The 22,316-nt window shown below is 36.4% G+C and overlaps 3 protein-coding genes across 3 annotated transcripts; 2 read left to right on the top strand and 1 right to left on the bottom strand.

The window, feature by feature from the left end:
• The first annotated feature begins 3,336 nt into the window (after positions 1–3,336).
• Positions 3,337–13,017, top strand: LOC136802554 (uncharacterized). Its single transcript, XM_067059291.1, has 10 exons — positions 3,337–3,464; positions 7,610–7,687; positions 8,162–8,493; positions 8,647–9,119; positions 9,567–9,989; positions 10,405–10,536; positions 10,829–11,001; positions 11,305–11,629; positions 12,079–12,363; positions 12,515–13,017. Exons 3-10 carry the CDS (start codon positions 8,168–8,170, stop codon positions 12,718–12,720), a joined length of 2,343 nt encoding a protein of 780 aa, XP_066915392.1. The 5' UTR covers positions 3,337–3,464; positions 7,610–7,687; positions 8,162–8,167; the 3' UTR covers positions 12,721–13,017.
• Positions 13,018–17,098: 4,081 nt separating this feature from the next.
• On the top strand, positions 17,099–18,225 carry LOC136802553 (D(1B) dopamine receptor-like). Its single transcript, XM_067059290.1, has one exon. It carries the CDS (start codon positions 17,166–17,168, stop codon positions 18,147–18,149), a length of 984 nt encoding a protein of 327 aa, XP_066915391.1. The 5' UTR covers positions 17,099–17,165; the 3' UTR covers positions 18,150–18,225.
• A 10-nt stretch (positions 18,226–18,235) lies between these two features.
• Positions 18,236–20,749, bottom strand: LOC136802552 (D(1A) dopamine receptor-like). The gene is made up of 2 exons (XM_067059289.1): positions 20,561–20,749; positions 18,236–20,325 (listed from the first exon to the last, which is right to left on the bottom strand). The coding sequence occupies exon 2, from the start codon at positions 20,299–20,301 to the stop codon at positions 19,225–19,227; it is 1,077 nt and encodes a 358-aa protein (XP_066915390.1). The 5' UTR covers positions 20,302–20,325; positions 20,561–20,749; the 3' UTR covers positions 18,236–19,224.
• Between the last annotated feature and the right edge of the window lie 1,567 nt (positions 20,750–22,316).

Here is a 22,316-nt window from a genome sequence, read left to right as displayed (position 1 = left end):
TAAGTCTGCGACCGCAGTTGGAGGCGACCCGAAGGCTCCTCTTTCGATAGCTATCTACCCGAAGGTAGGGAAGGGTGCCACTCTTTCTCCCTGAATTGCTCCACTTACCCTTGATCCTTCTCTTAATTGCTGAGCATCAAGCAGAGAGGCATCAAGTACCATTTTGAGAATCTTTGGTATGACCCGGTTGGGGGTTGAACCCACAACCTCACGAATCATAGCCGGATGCTCTACCACTGTACATTGAATCATAGGAATTAATTTTGAGTTAAATTCGATCCAGATTCCCCCCCCCCCCCCAGTTTGTTCTTGAAAGAAAAACTATGTGTTCTTGGAAGAAAAACACTTTGTATTTTCGAAGGAAAATTTTTTTCTTTCTTGGAAAGCAAAAATATTTAAAATATAAAAAATATTTTGTCCTTTTGTCTTCTTAAAGGAATGATAAGAATCAGTGTCATTTAAAGGAAAATCACTTGGTATTTTTAAAGGAAACGAATTTGATATTTTTGAAGGAAAAACTCTTTGTATTACTGAAGGTGAATTGGTGTCACTTTGCATTTCTGAAGAATGAAAAAGAAACGTCCCGCAAAGACTCTATTCTTCTCTACGGAAAGTATTTTCATTCTGATGGTCAATCATTTACAATTTTTTCTATGGTGGACCAATTTGAATATTTTTATATATATTTGAATATTTCCCGGTGGGAAAATACCTTGGAATTTCAGCCCACTTGGAAAATGACTCCCCATTCGAAATTCAATGTTTAAAAATTGTACTCCAAAACGATCCCCACTCGATTTTTTAACCTTGGAACAATAGAATTTCTATCCCCATGGGGAATCCCAACTGAGGAAAAAAGTTCCAGTGAGGCTGTGAGACAGGGGTGTTAAAGGTATCCTTTTTTATGCCTCAAAAGTTCCTTAAAAGGGTACAAATTCACAGGTCTGTCTCTCAAAAGGTCTCAAAATCACTAAAATTGAAAATTTCTCTCACTTTTGGTCACTTCTTTCGAAAAGATTTTGCTCAAAACTTTGACTAAAATCTCTCAAAGGGTCTTTAAACTGTCAAATCGAAGAAGGGTCTCGAAGGATAGATTTTCAGCACTGACATACTCGTCACCTCGTAAACCTTGTACCCTCTGGACTACCCAATATTAATCGACCTTGTCTTATCAGTTGTACCTTGATCGTTCAAAAGAAAATGAGACAAAGTAGTTAGATGCTGTCATCGTTTCGTTCATTTGTCGTCGGCAAATGTTTGATAATTATTATGACAAAATTTGGAAGAACCATACATCCTATTGGCCAAAGTTTTATTACACGAATATAGATAAATAGAAACTTCAGTTTCAAAAAATCAAATGTTTTTCACCCGTGGGGGGCACTCATATGGTTTGACGCACGAGATGTCCCACCCTTAAGGGTAGGTTTTTCGATACCCTCAAAATGCACTGTAAGGGTTTACTTTTGATAAAATGCACTGCAAGGGTCTTCTTTTAGCTGGATACACTGTAAGGGTGTGTTTGGGGACTGCTGAGTTGCAAGTCTGGCAATACAAATCTGAGGTATCTTTATGGTTTTGACTAGAACATTTTGATTTGTTTTCACATTGTGTCGACATCTCAGGCTCATTTTCAGGTGGCTTCAGCTTCAGCAAAATAAGATATGAAATCATACTAAACTGTAAGGTTACCTTTTTACTGCTGAATGGCTGCACTGTAAGGGTACGATTTTGAAAGCCAATTTTTTGGCTGCACATGCCGTCGTTAAGATATTGAGTGCCCTCCCCGGGTTTTCCATTTTCTCTATCTCATTTTTTTTGAGGATATTATACAGATAGCTCGATAGTCGTAGCAGGCTGGAAGATGAAGTCGTAGACTTTCCCTTGATTAAATGTGAATTATCTTTCTTCTAAAGAAATAAATCACTGACTAATGTTTCATCTCTTTCCACCTTTGTTCCTGTTCGATGTCAGCCAAGGCTTTTGCAACCAATGAGTCGAACTTACGACTTGGATAACATACTTTCCCAATAACAGTGTACTTCTCCGGTACTGGAAGTGGATTCTTCAAAGACAGTTTATACTTCTGTGGAACGACATATTTGATAGGGTTACTTCCTGCCGAAATTCTGTTTGAGCTGTTTATTAATGAACACTGCTTTTGGACGGAATTGATGGGTGGAAGGCGTTGTTTTCGGACGGGTGTGATGGGTGAAAGAAGACTTTTTGGTAATGGCAAATCCGGTGACTGTCCCTTTTCGATTTTGATTAATGGCGGTGGCAATTTCTTTTCTGTTTTCCTTCGTCTTTTATTTGATTGTATTTGTAACTGTTCTTTCAACGGTAAATACTGGAAGGCTTCTTGTGATGAAGCCATTCTTCTTTTCGTTATCTTTCCTGCTGTCACAGCTTCCATTTTGATTCAAAAATATTCTTGTGCGTTGGATTGACAGTACTGTTGATTAAAATTGTTTGTATATTATATCATATCTATCATAAACAATGCGTATTTTCATGTGGATACATTTATCATGTTTCACTTTTTTGTTTCCAATCTGTCTAAATTTTCTTTTGTTATTTGTACTGAAGATGTGTAGAAAAAGGAAATGATTGTTTATTGTTTTGTTTGTTTCATTTGTTCTCGTCTCCTCCTCTGTGTGCCCCTGTGTCTCAGGCAAAGAGTTATTAACACACCCCTGCGTTCATTTTTATTGTTTTGAGCAAAGTGAATAAATCAATACATTTAGGTCTTCCCGCTCAGAATTTTTCATTTTCACCTTCTTGAATGAAAGTCAGGTTGATAGACCACATTTTATAGGGTAATAGACCCATTTACATTGGAAAGACTATTTTCCAAAATTTCAGTCAAAATTTTGAGCTAGAAAAAAACCACTTAGAAAATGACCATCTTTGAATCTTGAGATGAAGAGGGTTTAATTTGGGAGGTGGCTACTCAGGCGAGATGTGGTACATAGATTTGCCTCTGGTCAAGGTCTTTTTTTCAAACTCTGAAAATATCTGATAGGATTGCGAATTAACTGAATTTTGCATTGTATCTGACATGGTCGACTTTGGGATTATTTCACTTCCTTTTAGGACATCCGTATTTCATCTTCTTTAGCTAAAAAAGTTGATATCTGACGAGGTTCTTACCAATGCGCTCAAACCAATCAAATTCACTTACTTTTTTTAATTAAAAAACTGGTCAGACTGAAAGTCAGCCCTGATTCTAATATTGAAATTTATGACTGCTGTCTTTTAAAATCCGGTATTGGTGAAAGCGGGTAACAAAATATACGCTTTTTCTTGAAATTTTCAATTTCCTTCTCAGAGGTAAAAGAAGTTACCAGAATTGGTGAAGCACGATCTTGCAGGAACTGTGAACATATTCTACTGCATGATGTCTAAAAACACCAACCAATACATTTTACCTGATGAGCACAACCTGAGTAGGCGAATCCTTGGTAAGTATTTTAAATCCTTTTTATTTCTATGCATACTTCTGTCCTGTATCTCCCATAGACCGGCACGCCAGTCGGGCTGGAACGGTATCACGCGGGAAAAAAAGTGAGAGTAGGAGTTAGGTAAGCGTAGAAAGAAATTTTGTCGGCGGCAAGGGCTGAAAACAGCCTCTCACCAACTTTTGCTCGTTCTCCTACACAGCTCCTATTCTAGCAAACGCCCGCCGCCTTTATATTCCCGCCCTCTGACATGATTAATTAACAGACTAGTTTGCTAGTCTTTATCTCCCATAGAGTGTAGCCTCATGGACCTCGGGGTGAACAACTTAATTTAAAATTCTTGCTCGTTTCTAAGATTAGGCTCTGATCGGAATTTAGCTTGAATAGACATTTATGTGTCCCGAAAAAATTTGCAATTTGTGGAATCATTATTAATTGTCATCTTTTATGAATAACTTTTACAAAAAACAATTCTCAATAACTTCAACGTCATGAAAATTGTAAAGAAAAATAGTTCTTTTTAATCATAATGACTGTTGTAAAAACAATTATTGTGTTGACATATTTTTTTTTTGCATTTTGTTAAACACACGCAACAACCTTCTACTCACAACCATGTTCGAACTCGATACTTTTTTTCCGGACACCCTGTATATCAACGTGAATTCGTCGTATTCCGAAAAGTTAGGTAATTCAAGTTAAGAAACAAAGGTAATGATTACTATCGCTTGAACCCTTTTTTGATTGAAAAATTTTCCTCGTTCTACAACAAAATATTTTTATGATTTAAACACATAGGTCGTGTTCAGACCTGAAAGTTTAAGTTTAAGGCTTAAGTAGTACTAAGTTGATATGGGAATTAAGAAATGCAACGACTTAATTGCTATTTCATCATTTAGATAGATTACATAAGAGAGGAAAAAGGAATTCCCTTTTTAATGTTTGAGTAAGACACACAGATATCTGTAAAGCCCGAAGGGCTAGATAGGCAACTTTAAGCTTTCTCCAGCAAAAAAAAGTGAAGCAAAAATTTGACTTTTTAAATTTCGTGCCGATGGATAGGATCTAGCATTTTAATTGTTTTCGGAGCGCGAGATCAAAAAAAGTAGGCGGCAAACGCTATTTCACATCTCTCAAACCGGTGAAATTGCATATTTTAGTCACGTGACTCTGGTAGGAAATCCTTCCAAAGATGAGCTTCACTTTTTGAACAAGGCCGCAAATCTAGCCCTTCGGGCTTTAGAGATCTGTGGTAAGACATCGACAAATTCATTTTTTTTGTTGTGGAGTAAGGGAATCTCCCTACTTCGATCCATGATATTTGGCCCAGCGCTAGCGAAAGGGCCTTTCAAGAGGAACTTTCCGTGTGTCTGTCCTGTCCTGTCTGTCCGCAGTCCGTGCCGTGTTATGTTTTTATGTCCTCTCTCACTCCTGTCCGTGCCATGGTTGCTCTTTTGGTGCGATTCAATCGGGGGCATTCGCATAAAATTTAATCGATTTGCTCGGGTCGTCTTAGGCTGCGTGCTGTAAAGAATATCGATTCTACTGCGGCCGTGGGTTTATTTCCTCCGAACGGAATCCAAGATGGCGCCTGAGAATCACGTTTGGTTGTCGGTCAATGTTTTGATTTCTTTATGGATCTTGAGACTTATAAAGGAAAGTTTACTGTTTCAAATGTTTTTCAATTAGTTAAGTGTAGCTCTGACTTGCACCCACAGAAGTGAATGCTCATACTTATTGACCTAAAAGCTTTAAAAGACTATTTTGAAAGTTGCATTTTTTACACTGATTTTGCTTGAGAGGGTTTTCATCAATGTTTTCTCATTATTGTTCAAAATGAAGGTTCAAACACCAACTAGATTATTACAGGTATGTTCTCTTATGTAATGTTTATTACTCTCTTGCTATCTCCTTGATGATTAAGAGGAATCAGACATTTTATCAGAATAATTATAAGTTAACGTGTGCAATGAAAAAATGTGTGTTAAGGCTTTTATATTCGACAAGAAAATTTATTCAAACAGCAAGATGTTGACTAGACTAGCCTCTTTTTGTATTGTTGGACATTTTGATATTTTTTCTGCATAAAATTACATGGTGAAATTTTATATTTGAAATGAGCTTTTCTAAAGGAGTCTCGATCATGCTCAGTTATTTTAGTTTCAGTACATACCAGACGACATAATTAATCAAAATGTTCAAAGGTTGCTGCACTAAAATTGTGAGTATTCGATTAAGTTCCACTTAAAGGGACATAAAAGTAGTAAAATAAACATTGCGCGAACCACGTGTGATTAAAGTGAACAATTAAAATCACGTGTCCAAAACAAACTTGTAAAACAATTGAACAATCAAAATTAGCCATACAGTATTTGGTTTGATTTTTTATTTTGACATGTGACATTTGTTTTGATTTTGTATCCGCTGCATACAGTTTGTTTACAAATTTCTACTATTAGTACTATTATGTCCCTTTAAAACTTTGACAACAGGAAATGTTCGACAAATTCGACCAAAACTCTGTTCAACAAAGTTTGACAACAAGAAATGTTTGACAAATTTGACAAAAATTCCGCTCAACAAAGTTGAAAACAAAACAAATTCTTTCAACGGTCACACTCTTTAAGAGAAAACGCAAGTTCCAAAATAGGGTTTTTATTTTAGTAAGTGAGGACAGCGATAAATTCAAATTTCCCACAGTAAATCTTTTGTGCAATATACCGTGAAGTCGGGTAACTTGCATCAGTGGAGGCTAACATGCATAGCCCTCAAATGAATGACCTGTCAGGTCCTTAAAATACAAAGTGAAATCAAAACAAAAAGTTGTCGCAAGGCATTTTGAGCATTCTCCATGTTGCAACTTGTATCGCGGTTTTGTCTGATTTTGCAAGTTTCTTTTGCCTGTTTCTCCTGGTAAAATTGAACTAAAAAGCTCAAATTTTGTACACAATTTTTCAGCATATAATGATTAAAAAAATAGACAATAAGGACATTTTTGATACATTTATCTATGAAAATTAAGCCATTTCAGTCCAAAACGGTCAAAAGGGCTTATCGGCGCCACCCTGTCAGACACCATCTTGAAATAGCCTCATTTTGGGAAAAACACTTACTGAATTATGGTCTGCATCTGAAAGTGAGTCACTGTACAAAATTTCAGCCAATAACTCCAAATTGTTCAGTTTTTATGGATATTTTTATATAAAAATTTTGCATTTTTGAGTGCTGCTGAGGCTGCAGCCGCTGTGGTTGCAGGAAAATTTTTTCGATGCTGGTTTCTTTTTAATTTTACTTTTTATCATTTGTTTTTGCTCCCTTTAGTTAGAGCTTTAACACAATCATGTTTGTTAAAGATTTTTCAAAAGTTTTATTTTTACATAAATAAGTGTTCCCGTTTCATGTCAGACACATGTTTCATATCAGTTTGTTATATCGTGCTAATATAAGCAAAAAAATGCTTTTCTCTTCCTCTTTCTGACCAATCTTGCTCCACATTCGTGCCAATTCAATATAAAAAAGCTTGTAAATTAAAAATGATGAGTAAGCAAACTTTATCACTCTTATTTAGAAACAAAACTTTTAATGCTGGGCCTTCATGCCCTTGGGCTTCTTGTCTCATTAAAAGCCCATTAACTGCCTGACTTGCTAAATACGTTCCGAGCGTCTCTAAGTCATAAATTTCACGTTCTCCTTTCATAATTTACAAAAGGAGCATGCGAATGCGTGCGAATTCTGATTTCGTCTATTCAGAAAACTGTCACGAAATCGTAAAAACTTTTTTTTTAAGCCAGAGGGTGATTCCTTTTTAAACTTTGGTTTAACTAATGAGGAGCGTGCAGTTGAATACAAAAGGAATATAAAAGAAGCATGCGGACATAATTACTTTAAACCTAGGTCTGAACACGGCCTATGGCCATTAGCTTGAAACGTTCAGTGTGAATACACCCTAACATAATTTAGCTTATCGTCATATATTGTACCAAAGACACGAGATATGGTGAGCTTTGTTTGAATAAAAACAATGCATCCATCAGTAGGAGTAATCTAATTAAATCAAATACCATACAGTATAAAGAATATCGTCGTGAACTCCCATAAGTTGCATAACAATTATCCCTATCCCGTAACAATTGATCATTTTCATACAGATAATAAAGACGGTGCAGATAGAAAGAGTAGAGTGTATAAGTTTGTCATTCAACTGGAGTTCCTGACTAGGTCAAGAGGTGAGATATATTTATTTTTATATTTTTTTCCTTTTTCTGAAACTGAATTCCTAACCAGTAGCAATTTCTCAGTAACAAACATTCAATTTTATTCACTGTCTCAAAATCTAAACTACAATCAGTGCCATAACATATTGGCACTTTTGGCTAATTTACCAGAAAATTGAAGTTCGAGCGAGAATGTCAATTTCGGGCCTTCAACTTGATTTCAACGATTATTTCGATCTGGGGGGGATTTATCGGTTTCTAGGCTATATTTCAAGCCCTACTGGACTATTTTTGAACTTTTGGATCCTTAGATCCTAAGGTACTAAGGCTTAAGTCTAGCGTTTAAACTCAAAGTTAAAACTCTAACCTTCGAAACTACTTTAGAGCACTTGCAAATCGATTGTGGTCTCAAAACACCCCGGTGGATTTCCTTTTTGTGCCAAGTTTCGTCACCGATTGTAGTTATTTATTTTTGATCTTTTTCAGTGAAAAATGGCCAAACCTCTTCTCCTTATTGTGCTATTTCACATCGTTTTGGTGTACACAGAAGACCTTCCAACGACGTGCATTGGTGACCAATGTGATCCTAATTGGACTCCTTTTCCTAACATGGTATCTGGCCTTCGTGGGTACAATCTTGCATCTGGCGATCCAATGAAGGATTTTAGTGATCCTGGATTCTCTGATCAAATCTTTCTGCCAACCATGATGACAGATAATAACATGGTTAGTTTGGATCCCGCGATCACGGCATCTGAATTATCAAATTGTCGTCGATCTATGATTGCTCACAGTTACACCACCACCAGTGGCTTGAGGTAAAACTTGAAACACTTTTACGGAAATAATCGCCATGTAAAATTTTTGAGAATCAGCCCTGTCTCATTGACCTGGTGAGAATTTAGATAGATAGTAGTGGAAGTTTTCCCACCAACATTGTGTTATTCTTGAGACTTTGTTTTTTTTCCTAGAAATTCGTACGAAAGTTTTTCAAAGTCAGGAACAGACCTTCAGGTGGGTTTGGAGGCTGACGTCACAGCTGGCGTGGAAGGAGTTGATGTATCCACCACCATTCCACCAGCATTCAGTCGTGCATGGAGCCAAAGTGAAAGCTTCAAACAATCATCTTCTTTGTTCACCTCTGAAACAGGAATGATGTCTACTTCCCAAGGTGTGTGTATCCAGTACGAAATGAGCTTATCCACTTACATGCTACCGAAATTCACAGATCCTTTTACAATCGCTCTCGGTGAACTCCATGACGCAAGTAAACTATCATCAACTGAACAAGTCTCAGCTTTCAAGAAATTTGTACAAAACTTTGGTACTCATTACATGACTGATGTTCAACTTGGTGCAACCTTCTCACAAATGTCTAGTTATTCGCAAAATATTCGCAAGGAAATGGACCATCAAACTTTGGAGGATTGCAATTATGTATCAGGTAAGGAAGATATCAACTTATCTTATATAGGACCATAGATTTTCTACAATCATTGACAAAACCTATGACACAAAGCCCAAAAATGAGTTCCCTGACAACTTATGAAAAAGTTTAGAAAAATAATTTATTCAACTCACAAAAATCCTTTCAACGAGTCGAGCCCTGTGTAAAATTTAAACGATATAAAACCAATTGTTTTAAAGATTATTAATTGGATACTCTTTAAAATTATGATTTAGCTTAAGGGAAGAAATTGTCGCGGAAGAAATTTTCGTGGAATTTAATTTCGCGAATTTGGGCGTAATTCGCTAAATTAAATTCCGCGAAACACATCAAAATGGCTAAATCGGGAAATACAATTAAGGTATCAAAGGTCACTCCTTTTTTATCTCAAATTGATAATACTAGATTTTCTTTTAACTTAATTTTCATTAATTTATTCAACAGGTGCCAAAGTTTTTGGAATCCCAGTCGAACCAGATACAACTTCATGCAAAACTGAAGATCAATCCGAACTGAACACCTATACCTCAGCTGACTTCAATCACCAAATAGTCTCCAAAGGATCTGACCCCACCAACATTGAAGATTGGGCAACTCAGGAATTCACACCTATCCCTTTGAAATATCGCTTCTCACCTATAGCTAACCTTTTCCAAAAAGTCTTTATCGATGACAAAGGATATAGCAACAGCGCTGGTGAAGTTGTCAATTCGACAGCTATTCGAATGTGGTTTGTTCCTTTGTATTATGATTATTGCGTGACTATGGAATTAGATTGTACGGAACCAAAAGGGTGCGGTTATGACGATCAATGTCCTTTTGATACATTGTGTACTGGTACTGCTGATGAACCTCACGAATGTTCAGGTTAGTGTATGATGCATTTTTAATTTGAATTGCTCTGTAGATGTCTCTATTTGTAGGGCTATATGAATTAGGCCTTTCCACAAGTAGTGAAATATTTTAATTTCTTGGAGCTCAAAATAGCCGGTCTATGTACTTGAAATATATATTTTGTAAGAACTGGTAAATATTGGCTAAGGCTGCAGTGTTCTTATTTTCGATGGCTCTCAGAAGTAAATGCTCTTGAAATGTTCAAAATTTGATTTATTCACCTTCATTGACCCATTGAGTCGAGTTTATGACAAATGTGTTCTTGTGTATAAGCGCGTACATAAAAGGCTTTGGACGACAAAGGTTCAAGATACCATTCATCGAAATGGAGTTGTCTTATTTATTTGACAGAATATGATGGTTCGAAGTTTTTTTAAATTCATTTCAGAATGGACTCAATGGGCATGCGTAACATGTGGTAAAGGAGCGGAACAGAAACGAACACGAACATGTAATGGTTGTCAAGGTGATTCGGAACAACATCGACATCATGAGTGTGAAGAACAATCTGCCTGTGACAGTATGTTGTTTAAATTAACAACTATATATGTTGAAACTTGGACCTGTTATTCCAGAGTTCATTGTTTGGAAACCTTCTCATTCCCAATATTGGTTGGGTCAAGATGGAATGGACGGGACTCCGTTTACTGACCCCCTCCCTACTATTCGTGACTTTACAGAAAGAGACAATACATTTATGATAATTTTTATAGCAGGTGAAGTGTTTTAGTGGAAACATCACCATAGCCGAGACTCTTCTCTGGTTTGGGAAACAACCCTTTGGACTTTCACTTTTCCTTATTCAATCATAGAATTTGCTGACTGTACCTTGTTGAAAGGCAACATAAATTACGTTTTGCAATGCCCTGAAGGCTATGTTGGCGTTGGCTTGTGTGGAAGTCAAAAAGGCGCAGATTGTGGTTACGCTCTAAATTATGCAAACATGCTATTGTGTTGTAAAGTTCGAGAGGATCCACGAACCCAGGTAGGTCCTTAAAGTGAGATTTTAACGCTTTCAGTCTTTTTTTCAAAAGAAAAATAATGTTCTGCTACTTCTTGCTACTGAAGAAAAACTATAAGCATGCAAATTCCTAGTTCGGGCCTCATTTTATTTAGTAATATTTATTGATTTGTCTACCAAGAATTTCATACTGTTTGCTTCGATTGGGAAAGGGTGCAGTACTTTACAGGCAAACTATTCGTATTTGGCTCATAATCAACGTTTTTAGCGTAAAACGGCAACGTACATTTCCAAACAACTGACGAAAATTAAATATTTCTTTTGTAGAACTGCAAGATGTACAATGAAGCGGGGTATGGGGCAAAACGTACATGCGATCGCATCGACAGTAACCAACGTAAACTAATCACCCAATACTGTGGTTCACGAAAAGGAAAAGATTGTAATGGATATTGGAATAAATATAATTGTTGTCAATTCCCAGCCGTTAAAACCAACCCTGATTCATGCACTTGGAAACATGGCCAATGTGGTGAAAATATAAATTGTGACCATGGGCAAGTTTTGGCAGGTGGTTGCGGCTCTGGTACGGGCACAGATTGTAGTGGACATTCCAATTCTGCTCTCTGTTGTCCCTTGCAAAAAACTACTGGTAAGAAAACTTTGATCTGTTCTCCCCTCGCCCGTATGATTTTGAAAGTTGAGTTAAATATTTGTCTTTTCCGATTGGAAAGTAGCAAAGATTTCGGTTTTACCGAATCCCTCTATCCATTTCACTCAAAAAAATGAGTACCACATTATTTGAGACAGTAGAGGATTCTCTGCAAAACTGAACCACGAATAAGAGTGGAGTTGTAACTCTGAGTTTCAAGGATCTCTGGAACCAAAAGCTTAAAAAGTTTCGATAGGGCTGAAACATGGCGTTCTAAATTTAGAACGTCATGGGCTGAAAATGTAATCGATAAGCATGCGGTTAAATAAGTATACAACGAACTACAGTGCTGCAGTGGGAAAGTTATAATAACAAAAACAACTCTGACAGAAACATTCACACCGGAAGAAATGTAGCACGCCTTAAAAGAACACTCTTTTTTTTCTCAGCCGTTGACCATTGTGTGATGTATCGCGGTTGGTACGGTTACAATATCAAATGTCCATCCGGTTACATCGCTACCGGTGCATGCGCAGGTGGCAAATCGAACGACTGTGGTGTTGGAGCATCAACCAGATTGAAATGTTGCAAGATCAATGTGGCTTCCACTTCGCAGACGTGTTCACCCGTTGCTACGACAACCAACGGAAAAGACATCACATGTCCGAAAACGGATGGTCGTTTAACCTTGGTCACTGAGTATTGTGAATCTGGTATGAACAACGATTGTGCAGGTAATCTATGAAAACGAACAACTAACTTTGATTTTATTTCAACATCTCTTCTTTGGTAGCGTGAAAACGAAGTAGGTATGAGAAATTTAGAAAATGACAGACTTCTCATAGACCATATTCTTCAACAACACTTTCTTTAATTCTTTACCAGGTTCGAAGTCACATTCGATCAAATGCTGTGAGCAAACCAATCTGATGGTGAATGAAAGTACTTGCCAATGGATTGGTGGATTGTACGGCGAATATGTTGAATGTCCCACAGGTTACGCAATGACTGGATCCTGTGGATCGGGCAAATATGCTGCTTGTGATGGTGGAAATAAAGTACATAAAATCCGTTGTTGTAAAATCGAGTAAAAATCCTCGATGCGTGAAAAATCGAAAGTTTTTTGTTGTTTCGGAATTTTTAACCCTTCCAACCTGAGAGACAAGAAAATACGTTCAAAATCACGCAATGTACTGAATCCCAAGCAAAGCCATAACTTCCATAACTCCTGACCATCTGTTTTAAAAAGGCTTAGAATAGAATGCTTTTTGTACGAATAAGAATGCCTTTCAAATTTCAAATTATAATTATATTAGTATAGTATATGTTTTAAAATCACCAAGCTTTAAGCTTTTGATGTAAAAATAACGTTTATACGACCTAAGGTATACGACTAAAAGTTGATTTTTTTTGTCTTCATTTTTCTTCATTTTTCTTCATGTACTTTCTTAAATTTCACCATAGTCATTATAAAAAAACACTGGTCTGGCAATGTATTGTTTTAGCTTTATTGTCGAATTTTCTTTTGTTATAAATAAAAGGCAAGTTGCGATTTGCATACTTTTTGATCACGTTACCAAATTCTCCTTTTGGGATTGGTCTAAATTTCAATCACATGATCAAAAAGTATGCAAAATAAAGTCGATTTGCGAACACAAGCTCTATCTGTTAACAATAGAAAGAAACAAAAGCCTTCCAGACCGGGGTTTTTATGAAAAAATATTTTCACATCTTAACTTAGAAATATTTCAGAAAAATCTCGAAATTTTGACTCTTCTGACGAAAGATTTTCAAGGTATTCGTTGAAACGTTGAAATATATGGCAAAAATATTTCATCGCAAACCTTGGGAAAAGATTTTTCAAAATAAACGTTTTGACGAAAGATGTTTTTGAGGTCAAAATATCTTGGAAAAGGATTTTCAAGGCTAACTTGTTTTGATTAAAGATCTTTTCCAAGTCAAGAAATATTTGGCAAAAGATTTTAGGAATAGCAGGACAAAAAAAATGGTAGTTTTTGATCTGTAAAATTCTTTCAAAATAGAAGATTTTCATAGCGACCTTTTGAAATAATTTGTTATATTTGTTAACCTTGAAACATTTCCCAAAGATGGAAATCTTTTTTTTGGCCAATTTTTGCCAAAAACTTATATCTGAAAAAATCAGTTTTTCTCATATGCCAGCCGTACTTCCCAATTGGCCTTATCAGTGTATGAAGTTATTTGAAAGATTTCGGGAGTGCCATCAATGACGTCTTTATCTTTCAAGCAAATAATTTATAGAGGGGGTGGGTAAAGTTTGACTTTCTGATTTTTTCTTTGCAAAAAGGATTTGATTCTATAATCAATATTTTCTTTCCAAACCTTGTTATTTTCATTTGCGGGGGACTGTTTACCTATTTTCCTCACACTTGCGAATCGACCAGGGAAATTTCTGTCCAATCCTATCAATTAATTAAACTTCAAAACTTTTCTCAACTGTTTACTATGTCTACAAAAGAAAATCTGTTTAAGATAATATTGGGTTTTCATACAATAAACTAGTCCAGGAGCTGGAGCTCAACTACTTTTTGCCTTTACTAATTCTGATGGGGGCGCCAATTTTTCTTCGTCTTCCGGTATAACTCTCTTCATGGGAAGAATTTGAAGACTGTAGACGTATTTTAGTCCGGGATTCTTAATTCAAAGTGTTTTCCTTCATCTTCTATGTGGGAGACATCCATTCTTGCTTCCTCATCATGCGCTGGATTTCGTTGATGAGAGGTCCTAATGCGAATCTTAAGTTGCCACAAATGTTAAAGTTCCAGTTCAGTTCATTTAATGAACTATATCTGCAGTTAAATCTCGCTCGTCTGGACTCGACTCTGTTCGAATTACAGACAAATTTGAATTATAAAGAACTTTTTAGAAGGGTTGTCATTGATGGAAACAAAGAGTAAGTTCGAATTATAGGAAGATTCAAATACCAGAAATTCAAATTAGGGAGAGTCCTCAGTAACACAACAAGAAGGATGTTGGTGGTCTCGACAATCACTTTCATTACTCTGTCACCTGTGACTTGCTTTTTAGCGTACAAGTGCCATTCTGACGTGTCTAAGTAGACTGGAGTCGTTTATAATGCATGTAATACAGTAGTATAGGCGTTATATGATAATACGATAATTGTTACGGGATAATATTTGTTCCCTCCATTACTTTTTGTTTTATTTCTACTATATCTGAATTAGTCGTCTAGCTTGCTAGACTAGTGTCTAAGTAATACGCAATCAGTGAAAAGTAAATGTTTCACTCAAAAAGTGTAAGTCGAAATGACGTCACAGTAATAAAAACAACCTGAGGCATTTAAGTGTAAGCTTCACAAGTTTCACATCGTTGTTAAGCGATTGATTACAAACAAATCGGCTCATAAAGGGGATGGTTGATCTTTTTGTCGACAATTCTCATGTCATAACTTTTGTGAAGCGCCGGTACAAATAGCGAACCAACACTGAATATAGATCTCAAATATCATTCATGACCAAACTTTTGTTTATTTTTCACAATTTTGACAGAAAGGAGAAAGTCAAATCCACTATTGTGTGGATTCATACAAGTGTGGAGTCATCGGATATATTATAGTGTTCGGATTGTGAAAGTGTGTTGCATGGGTTGAAGCTGGAGCGCATGGGCGATGTTGTAAGTGAATCTACGCATTGGAAAACCTAATAGAATATAAGGACTGTGTGTTACTTTTTTCTGTGTGTTGGTAATGTTATCAGTAGCAAATGTAGAGCATGAAGCCCCTGAACAGGACTGAAATTCCAATATTTTCCCTAAAAAGGTACCTTACGAGAGACATATTTTTCTATTTTGGTGTTTTTGCGACCCTACTTGGGACTCATGGAGGTTTGAAAAAGGTACCCTGACCAGCGGCACATCCCCGTACTCGTTTTTGCCCAAGTACCATCCCCTTCCCCGGGAAAGAACCCACCATCAAGCAGATATGCATCTGTTTAGTTGATTAAGAATTTTATCTATTGGATCTTGAGTTTCTGAAAATAAAATTCTTTGAAAGTTTTGAGCGATATTTATATCTGAACAGCTTTTTAAATTCGATTTTCAAAGTATAGAAAAACAAAGATACAAAAAAAACTTTATTTGAATTTGTAATTAAGAGTGTCAACTTTCATCTTGAGAAAACATTACTTTAAAATTCTTAATGAAATGTAGTCAGATTGATTTTCTCGGATTCAATCCCTAAATTTTCATCAAAACCTCTCTATTTGGTTGTACTGTACCCGGGGGGGGGGGGGGGGGGGGGGCTGAAGCAAATGTAGGGTACGGTATGTGCCGCACTTAAGGGTACCTTTTTTGGATTTCCAAAGTCCTGGCTAAGGGTTGGAATAATCAGAAAATCTAATTTCAGTCCCACTAAGTGCCTAATTTCAACTTTTTATCCCCGGAAAGATTGAAATTTGGTCAAAATTGGGTCAAATTTGTCCCAATAAGAGTCGTAGAATTCACAAAATTTCCCTAGGGGGGTACTAGGTTTGCGAGGTGACGGGTATGTCCGAGCCGAAAATCGAAAATCGACCCTTTGAGAGACAAAATTTTGATGATTTTGGGACCCTTCGAGAAACTTTTTCCTAAATTTTGGTCCATTTTTTCCAAATTTTGGTTCGATTTTCACCAAATTTTGGTCAAAATTTTTGGAAATCGTGACCCTTTGAGAGAGAAATTTTTGATTTTCGTGATTTTGGGACCCTTTCAGAGACTAACTTTTGAATTTGTACCCCTTTGAGAGAGACTTTTGAGGAATGAGAAAAGGTACCCTTATGGCTCGCACATACCTGGCACCCATTTTGCCTAAGTACCCCTCCCCCCCCGGGGGTTTTGAGGACTGAATTTTTAAAATTACATATGATTGCAGTTTTGAATGATCAAAGAAGGAAAATGGTGCAAAGTTTATTGACGTCTAGAGTCTTACATTTTCTCAATTTGACTATCAGCGCATTCTTTGTATCGCTATGGCGGCAGTTCAATGCTTATCTTTAATGCTAAATAGTTTAATACAAAACCCCTTAGTTGAGATTAGTCTCATTGATATTAAACTTAAGGGAAAATATTCTGGAAGCCAGCTGATTAATAGCCATTTTAAAATTAAGATAAACATCCTTATCAGTTCAAACGATTACTTCTTTCGTTTCTTTTGTGGAAAGTGCGGAAAATATGATATGCATAAATAGTGAAAGTTTTAAGGCAAGAAGAATAAGTTAAATCTCGAGATCGTCGCATGTGCTCGTATCTAATAAATCTTACAGATTTTAGTTTTAAGAAGGCTTTTTATTCAAAGGTTTTGTCTGTAGATTAAAAGTGTAGACGAGACACAAAACGTTTTAGTAAAGAGGTTTATTGTGGCTTGCTGTATTAGTTTCTTTCTAGGAGATTTTTGCTGTCACAGCTTTCAAATATTCTCTGTTTTCATTCAGATAGAAATACATTAACTGCAAGCAACGAAGCAACGAAGACCTACAAATAACACGCGTTCAAACAAGACATCATGGCACAAGCGATCATTATTGCAATCGTGGTGTTGACAGCCATCATTTTGTTATTCTTCAACATTCTCTCCCTTCTTGTGCTCCTCTTCACGCCAAAACTACGTCATCGCCTCTCCAACCTACCCGTCATCAGCTTCCTGATTGGTTCCTTGCTACAAGGTGGTCTACCGGCTCCACTCTACATCTACAAAATCCTGGTGCACCAATCGGGAAGTGAGCCTGGCTGGTTGTGCGATCTGTATCGTTTCCCTTACATTTTTTGCAATCACATTATGGAGATAAGCATCATGATTCTGGCTTGTGAACGTATGTGGGCTATCAGATATCCTTTTACATATTCCAAAGTGTTGACCAGAAGAACTTTCAACTTCGTTTTGTTATCTGCATGGTTTGTGACAATCTGCGTCGATGCCATCCCGTTTTTCAATGATAATCGTAACGATAATTGTTCATATGTGCCAGGCAGATCTTGGGGTTTATCGGTCATCATATTTTACAATATTGCACCTTTTGTGACTGTCGTTATCAATTATGCTATCATTTGGAAGGTAGCTTATGGGTTTGCAATGGCTGATCGGAGAAGATCGGAGAGTTTGAGACAATGCAATCAGGTCACTGTTTCCCTAATTGACGACGAAGGGAACAAGACGCATACGTCATCAATGAGAAGTTACCAAAAGTCCATTCAATTTACGTTGGAGATCAAAGCTACCAAACAGTCCATGGCAATAGCTGCTGTCTTTTTGTTTTGCTGGTTGCCAATGAGTATTCTGTTTATGGCTGATCATTTTTGTAAAAACTGTATCTCCGAAAATGAATACTTTGCAAGAAGAGTGGTCAAGATTCTAGCTTTTTCATCCAGCCTGTTGACACCATTGGTGTATTGTTGGTGGAACAAAGACTTTCGACATTGTGCAAGGCGAATGTTCAGGTGTAAAGGGAAAGGAGAATTCTCTGAAGCTTCCCACGAATACAGACTGTAGAAAATATAATCTAGGATATTAATTAAATGTATGGCATTATTATTATATGGAAATATTAAGAAGCAATAACTTTAACACTGTGTAAATATTCACCGTTTATTTTATTATTCGTTATAAAGAGTATAAAATATTGTAAAAAGCAAGAATTGAAAAGGCATTTATAATAAAGGTGATGTCCTCCCTCGTGTCCTCCGGACAAAGCAAAGATTTTGATAGCATCTAAACCTACGATAATCTTCGAAGTTTTATAGACAGCCTGTCGTAATTCCTTCCTGCAACATTGGGGATTTTTATTAAAATCCCAATGATGGGGACTGATAGTCTATTGTTCTCAGTTCAAAGATGTGAATGGATTTGAAGGGCAATTTTTCATTGAGCTTTAAATCCTAATTAAAACAAAGTTAATTTACCAGCTGGGCAGAAATTGTAGGGTATTTTTTCCAACCGCGGACAAAATCATAGTTAAACTTTTTGTGACACAGGGATGTATTGTAACAAATACACAGTCACATAGGAAGAATTTTTTTTTAGATTTTGGTCCAAGGAGAAAAATATTGAAATTAAGGAGTTGTTGGAAAATGTAGTGTTTGTGAATATAAATATGATACTAAATTTACTAATGTTTGATCCTCTCTAATTTCCTAAAACAAAGCAGATATAATTATTGCAGACACTCTTCTGTCTGGTGGAACTTTTTCCCACAGCGGGATACAAAAATTATATCAAAATCTCAATGGGGATAGAAATTCTATTGTTCCAAGCTTTAAAAATCCAGTGGGAATGGCTTCAAAGTGCAATTTTTTAAACATCGAATTTCAAATGGGGATGTGAAATCAAAGTCAATTTCCTGATGGGGCTGAAATTATAGGGTATTTTTCCCACCGGGGATGAAATGTATTTTCATGTGGGGCTGGGGTCCAAGCGGGTCTGTGAGACAGAGGAGTTTAACTCGAGCATACGAACATCATGACAATAGCCCTCAAGGCAAAGGTTGAAAGTTTCGATGGTCATTGATACAGGGCGACTAGAGTTTTCAATGTCCAAGAATATTTCTTCCCATCGTCGCCATTTTGGTTTAAGAAATACTGAAGTTACTTTCTTCTATTCTGGTGTCTACCGTATGATGGGTAGCATTACTGGTGTTCCTCTTAGTCCCATTTTTTCTCACTTTCTTATTGCCCGTTGACAGCAAACAAAATCGTTTGAGGAAATTACCAGCTGTCGTTCGGTAGTCATTATTCCACCAGCAATAAAACAATGGCACCAACAGACTGGAGCTAAAGTTTATCAATTTGATAACCGCTCTAATATTTTTGTTTTTATTTCCTTCAGAATAACACCCGTTACAAAAGTGATCCAAGATGTAAAATGCACTCAATGGTCCCCAGCAAATCAGGTAAACACAGATTAAAATTAATGAAGTCTTTGTGGCTTTGATTTCAAGATAGAACCTCAAATTGCTCAATGTTTTTGTGACGTTTGCTTTCATGGCACCATACGAAGTCTTATGTTTAACGAAAGCTGTTTCTTCTGAGCACCTATTACTTTCACGAATGGAATCTTGTCGTTGACGATCATCACTAGCGAATTTGACGGCTACACACCAAATGATGGAATAATTGACCAAGACCATCACAAATGGTAGCATGTTATAAAACACAATAACACTCAAACCCCAAAACCGAGTTGGATTGAATAAGCAATCTTCTTTTACATCCCTGATCCCGTTTAAGAAAGGAACGATATCGACAGCCAACGTCACTATCCATAACACCAGTATAGCCAGAATCATCGTCTTTCGAACACTTTTGCTTTCGTAACGAAATGGAAACTTGATTGCAATCATGCGATCTAAACTGACCAATAGGATACTCATCTGCATGATATGTCCACAGAAAAGGTACGGGAAGCGGTATAAATCACATGCCCATCCTGGATAATTATCCGGTGCAGCTAATTTACGGTACACGTACAATGGTGCTGGTATGAGTCCTTGTAGGGCAGACGCGACCAGAAAGCTCATTGTTGGTAAACTCGAATGTCGTTTCCGTAAGGTTGGGCTGGATGCAATGACGAGAAGAGTCAGGATGTTGAAGGAGGTGAAAAAGAGAGCAATCAAGATGGTGATACTGTACATCAATATGCTGTCCATCTTTCTTTACACTTTATTCAGTCTCTGAAGGAAGAAAAAAATGTCATTAGAAATATCTTGTAAACGAGAGAAAATAAGTACAAGTAGTATAGCAAGTTTCGCTCCAATATTTTCTCAAAGAAAAGCAGTTGACGGTGATATTTGAGCTCCTTTCCCAGATATTCCAAACTGAGTTACTCTCAAAGCAAGTTTTTTTGGGTCGGCAATATAACCTGATATCCAGGTAAATCCGAATACAAGCATATGTAATCGTTCTTACCATTCAAAGCAAAGATAAAACTATGTACAGTATGATTAAACTGTTGAAATAAAATTCCAAAACAAACGAGAGATGAAGTGTTAAACCCCATCCACTCAACCACTCAAACTTTATATCTAACAGCACTATTACAAAAATATCATTTGATAACTGTTTATAATTTTTTTCGAAAATTATCACTCCTCTCTTAAAAATGAAATGCAAAGTCACGTCATTAATAACGACGTAAGGCCAATTGACTGTTACCATGGATAAAAGATCAATGGGACAAATATTTTTCTCCTCCCATTAATTTGTGTTTGTCCTCTAATTATTTCCTCGTTGCGATTGGCATTAAATGTACTGAAAGACTGAATAATAATGCAGCTATACTGTGTATATAATAAGTTCGTATTCCACTCATTTCTCTCTTCTTGAACATCGCATTCCATGAGAGAGATGAAATCTGAAATACAAACTAACTTATTTTATTTGCGAAAATATTTGTCAGTTTAGAAAGACAATAAGAATCTGATGTATATATTTGCTTTTCAAACGTTTCTGAGATTAAAACATAAAACAGCTTGAGAATTTGAGGAATTTATCCTAACCACTAAACTCCTTGTTCTTGAACCGCTGATAACATATGAATTGATCTGATGGATCTCTAACCCAACCAAACAGCACTCAAAACGGCAAAAAACTAGGTCCAAATACACACTGAGAAAGATATCCCTGTCCCGGGGCGGGGGGTCTTTAGGCCGGAGAGATCGAAATTTGGTCAAAATTGGTCAAATTTGTCCTGATACGGGTCGTAAAATTCACAAAATTTTCCTTTTTTTTCTCCCTTTTAGTCCCGGTAAGGGTCCAAGGTCGAAAGTCGGGCGGCAGCGCCCCCATCAGCTCACAACCCTAAAGTCTATTCACGATAAGTGTGCACTCTTTTTTCTTTTACCTATAACTTTTGAAGGGATTCTTCAATCTTTATAGATTTGGTATCGTTGGAAAGATATCAGTGAGTGGAACAATTTGAAATAAAAAAATCTCAAAGCGAAGATGAAAATAAAGCGAGGAAAAAATTGAAGATATTGCAGAAAAGTGCTATAACTTTCATTTTCACTGGAGAGGTCATCAGTGTGAAGAAATTTCACTAAAATATTCATTCAATATAAAGTTATGATACAAAGTTAATAAGTGATTGACCCCAAAAAACAGTAGAAAACAGCAGAAAACAGCGTTTTTAGACGTCAATCAGCTTATAACTTTGTTTGATATCTTTTGACAAAATGATTATTTTTGAGAAATTTTTCACTCTGATGACGTTCGATGATCAAGTATTCACTTCAGTGAAAATGATAGTTATAGCAATTTTCTACAAGATCTTCATTTTTTTCTTCTTCATTTTCATCTACATTTTTAGATTTTTTTAAAATATTTTTTTATTTCAAATTGTTCCACTTACTGATATCTTTCCAATGATACCAAATTTATAAAGATTGAAGAATTCCTTCAAAAGTTATAGGTAAAAGAAAAAAGAGTGCACACTTATCGCGAATAGACTTTTATCCCCTTCTGCGTCCTGAAGTCAAAGAATGCTTTACTCAAAATTTTATGTGCTTCTTACGGACACTAATAAAGAAAGTAATTAAATACACGCTTTTTCTTATTAGAATACACTTTATAAGAATGTCCATGATGAAAATGGCCAAAAAATTAAGAATATGCTAAGAATATCACCATCATGGAATTTAGCAACTGAACCTAAGAATGCCATTTT

This window comes from Clytia hemisphaerica, unplaced genomic scaffold (genome assembly GCF_902728285.1).
Source record: "Clytia hemisphaerica strain Z4C2 unplaced genomic scaffold, Clytia hemisphaerica genome assembly, whole genome shotgun sequence".
Classification (NCBI taxonomy): domain Eukaryota; kingdom Metazoa; phylum Cnidaria; class Hydrozoa; order Leptothecata; family Clytiidae; genus Clytia; species Clytia hemisphaerica.
Note: the sequence above shows the minus strand (reverse complement) of the source record. Positions and strands in the feature narration are given on the sequence as shown.

Coding starts and splice junctions, on each gene's coding strand:
- LOC136802554 (XM_067059291.1), top strand. CDS start 8,168: ATGGCCAAACCTCTTCTCCTTATTGTGCTATTTCACATCGTTTTGGTG. Junction 8,494..8,646: donor ACCACCACCAGTGGCTTGAG/GTAAAACTTGAA, acceptor TTTTTTTCCTAG/AAATTCGTACGAAAGTTTTT. Junction 10,537..10,828: donor AGAACAATCTGCCTGTGACA/GTATGTTGTTTA, acceptor ATTCAATCATAG/AATTTGCTGACTGTACCTTG.
- LOC136802553 (XM_067059290.1), top strand. CDS start 17,166: ATGGCACAAGCGATCATTATTGCAATCGTGGTGTTGACAGCCATCATT.
- LOC136802552 (XM_067059289.1), bottom strand. CDS start 20,301: ATGGACAGCATATTGATGTACAGTATCACCATCTTGATTGCTCTCTTT.